The 3,590-nt window shown below is 36.0% G+C and overlaps 1 protein-coding gene across 4 annotated transcripts in view; it reads left to right on the top strand.

Moving 5' to 3' along the window:
- Window positions 1-3,590, top strand: part of STAU2 (staufen double-stranded RNA binding protein 2) — a 220,864-nt gene that overhangs the window by 3,500 nt on the left and 213,774 nt on the right. For 2 of the 4 annotated variants that reach the window (XM_015598691.2, XM_025041156.1), the window contains exon 2: window positions 3,321-3,386. In XM_015598691.2, coding sequence (XP_015454177.1) covers window positions 3,369-3,386 — 18 coding nt within the window. In that variant the 5' untranslated portion in view covers window positions 3,321-3,368. Of the gene's footprint in view, window positions 1-3,318; window positions 3,387-3,590 lie in introns of those variants that run through there. The other 2 variants (XM_006924031.3, XM_015598692.2) reach the window with 2 other exon arrangements.

Genomic DNA, 3,590 nt, shown 5'->3' with positions numbered 1-3,590 from the left:
GCAGCTTTTATTGGGTACCTACTTTTAAAAGAAATGAAAATGAAAAACATTTTAAACAGTTTTTAAGAACCTTATGCATTTTTTAGAGTAAGGAGCTTTGAGTTGTTATTTAGTTTTGTTGTAGGTTGGAGTCTAAGAATGGGGATAGTAAATGTTTTTGCTTTTCATTTTGTCAAATAAGACATTTAAGTGCCTCTCAGTTGTGGAGTGGGTGCTGATATAAAATTTTATAGATTAATAATATTATTTTATAAAGCCATATTTAAGTGGTGAGGATGTTGTAGATTTATACACAGCTTTCAGTTTATTAGATGGACATATCTAATTCATACTGAAAGCATTTCACATACATGTTGGACCTTTAATTCCTCACGGTCAGCAAGTCTCTAGTTATTGCCCTCTCTCTATAAACCGCCTGCCTGTTTTCATTTAGTAGCTTGGAATCTGAAACTGCATGTCTTAATGTGCCTGACTGGATATCACTGTAGGGCATTTTTGGGACATGTGGATAGGTTTCTCTAAAAGCACTCAGCTGTAATTGGAATGGACTTTAGCTGGAAACTTCTGATAGAGGAGGAAGAGGTGGATTTTATGAAGCCACAGGCAGTATAAAAACTTGCTCTGCATTTTATTGAGATACCTTGATATTTTATCAAATTGTTTTAAATACAAGCATGTCTTTAAGGAAGAAACGAAGTGTTAAAGATCTGTGACACTGTGGGCAGTCTCAGTCGTCCATGGTATAGTTGCGAATTATAACTTTTATATAGATGTAAATCTAATATAACTCGTTTGTCAGAATAAGTTCAGAATGTTGTCTAGTTACCCCGAGTACTGTTATACATATTAATTTCATGTTTTAATTTATGCAGATCTTTATAATTATGAAGGAAGGGATTATGTAATACTTGAAATCATATGGTCAATTTTAAGCAAATAGGTCTTTCATTTTTGTTTCTGCATAAACTGCCTTTTGTATATCAGAAGATTAGAACTTTAAAAATTGTACTCTATCTTATTGTGCCTACTTCCCAGAATCAGTTACCAAACTAATGTTGAAGAAATACATACAGGTTTATAGATAAGCATTTGCAAGTTTTAGAGGTTTATATTAAAACAAAATGGGATTTCTCAAATTTGGTGAGTGCTTACTAAATGATGTTAAATTCTGGAAAGTAAGGGACGCTAAATCACTGACATGCTTTTGGTAGTTTATTTACATTTTAACTTCCAAGTGAATTGTTTTCAATTAAAAAATGAAAATTGGTTGAGTCTGGATTTTCAGTTATAGCTATTGTATTTTAATACTATTTAACTAATACCCCACTTTTTAATGATTTCATCTTTTGAATAAAATGTAAATTTTGAAGTTTTGTAATTAACCCCCTTCTAATTCTGATGTTACTGATTTGCTCATGTTGAGCAGGGAATCGATTTTTTTGGCCTGCCTAAATATGTTAATTAATACCTGAGGCACCATGGGATTCTGGAAGTCTAGACCTGAACTCATCTGTTTTCTTGTTGCGTAACAAATTACCCCAGAAATAAAGGGCTTCAAACAACAAACACTTATCATCTCAGTTTCCGAGGGTTAGAAATCTGGATGCAGCTGTCCTGGGCGCCTGTGGCTCAGGGTCTCTTGTGAGGTTGCAGGTAAGCAGTCAGCAGGGCTGCCGCCTCATCTGAAAGCTCGACTGGGAGAGATCAGCTTCCAGGCTTGTTCGCGTAGCTCTTGGTTACATTCAGTTCCTTAGGGGGTGCTGGACTGAAGGCCTCAGTTCTGGGCCACGTGGGCCTGTCTCAGTATGGGCAGATCACAGTATGGCAACTGGCTCCTCTCAGCAAACAGGCACGAGAACCGAGAGCAGGTTGACACCCGAGAAGCAAGTTCTGGTCCTTTCATGAGCCCGTCTCGAAAGTGGTATCTCATTATTTTTGTCGTTATCTATTTGCTAGAGGCTGCCCACCACAAGGACTTCAGTTTACTTTATAAAGATTAAAAAAGAAAAAAAAGAACAAAGCAAAGAACTCAGATACTCAGAGTAATTTACTAAGCCTCAAATCTCCTGAAGACCCTAGACTAAATCTTAAATTCACTGGTCCTTAGACCTTGTGTTGTTTCTATAACATATGATTTTCTTGGAAAATATAAATATTGATACAGATGCTGAGGTCACTATTGTAAGAAATATATTAAAAACTTTCAAAGTCATTTTGAATTGACCCCAGTTTGTCATCTTAAAAAAATGGCAGCCAAACATATATACATTTGTAATAGGCGTACACGTGTGTGTACATATGTGTGTGTGTGTATATAGTGTGTCTATATATACGTTTATGTCTGTGTATATATATTTGTCTGTGTGTATATATTTCTTAAGAACCTTCTCAGAGAAAGTTCAGCATTAAAATCTTATAACATAAAAATTTCTATACAAGTTATTAGATAACTTGCTGTATACCGAGACTGTTATTGCTTTCTAGATAATTTTGGGGGGTCTTACAAAATTAATTTTTAATGTAAACTTTTCCAATTACAAGATCCCATGATTATATGTTTATAAATTTGGGGTTTCCAGCCCTTCTTTGGTATCCATTTTTAAATTAAGTGTAGAAGAGATTTGACACATGAAAAGAAATGCAATCATGGGGACGAGGCCAGACCTAGAAGGAAACAAATCCAAACATAACCCAGGAATGTGTCAGGATGGTGACTGTGTTTTTGAAAATTTTATGTGAAATTTTCATGTGCATTCAGTTTTTATAATGGTGATACTAAAACCACAAACAAAAACGTCTAGCTAGCTAATCTTCCTGTATACTTTTTTCGTACCACCTAGGAGAATACGTATGTGTTGCATCTCTGGGCTAATTTTATTTCACAGAATGGGGACAAAACTGTTTAAAACCTTATTGGAGGAAGGAGAATATTATTAAATATTAATCTGAAAGTTCCCACTTTTGCTGGAATTGTCTTAGAACTCTAGAACTAGAAGGGACTTTGTTCAGCCTGGATCTGCACTGTCCAGTGTGGTCACCACTGGCCACATGTGGTTATTCAATTTAAATTAACATCAAAGAAAATGAAAATTTACTTTCTCGGTTGCGTTAGCACATTTCAGGTGCTCGGTAGCCACATGTGGCTAGGCGTTACTGCCTTGGACAGCACAGATGATAACATCTGTTTATCATCGTAGAAAGTTCTATGCTGATCTAGATCTGCTCCATTTTATATTTGACTTTGATTAAGGACATGTGTTTAAAGTGTTAATCATTGAGATCACTAAGTTGAATTTTATTTCTTCATTTTCATTTTCCAGTTTTTGGAGCCGTGAGGGATACAGCAGTTCGGTCAATATTGTTTTAACATGCTTCAAATAAATCAGGTGAGTTTGTGTTGAGGCCTGTCACACTTATAAGGTGCTTGGGCCATAAAACGTGGACCATTTTCACTCAGCTTTTCTATAACCATAACCTGACCGCCGCTTTGTAGAGCAGTGCCATGCTGTCTGTTCTCCACAGCGGATTGTGCGGGGCGGTTGTTTGAGGATTGTACCAATAGTCCTGAATGCCGATGACTTTTAGGAGCA

The sequence above is a fragment of the Pteropus alecto genome, unplaced genomic scaffold (assembly GCF_000325575.1).
Source record: "Pteropus alecto unplaced genomic scaffold, ASM32557v1 scaffold87, whole genome shotgun sequence".
Classification (NCBI taxonomy): domain Eukaryota; kingdom Metazoa; phylum Chordata; class Mammalia; order Chiroptera; family Pteropodidae; genus Pteropus; species Pteropus alecto.
Note: the sequence above shows the minus strand (reverse complement) of the source record. Positions and strands in the feature narration are given on the sequence as shown.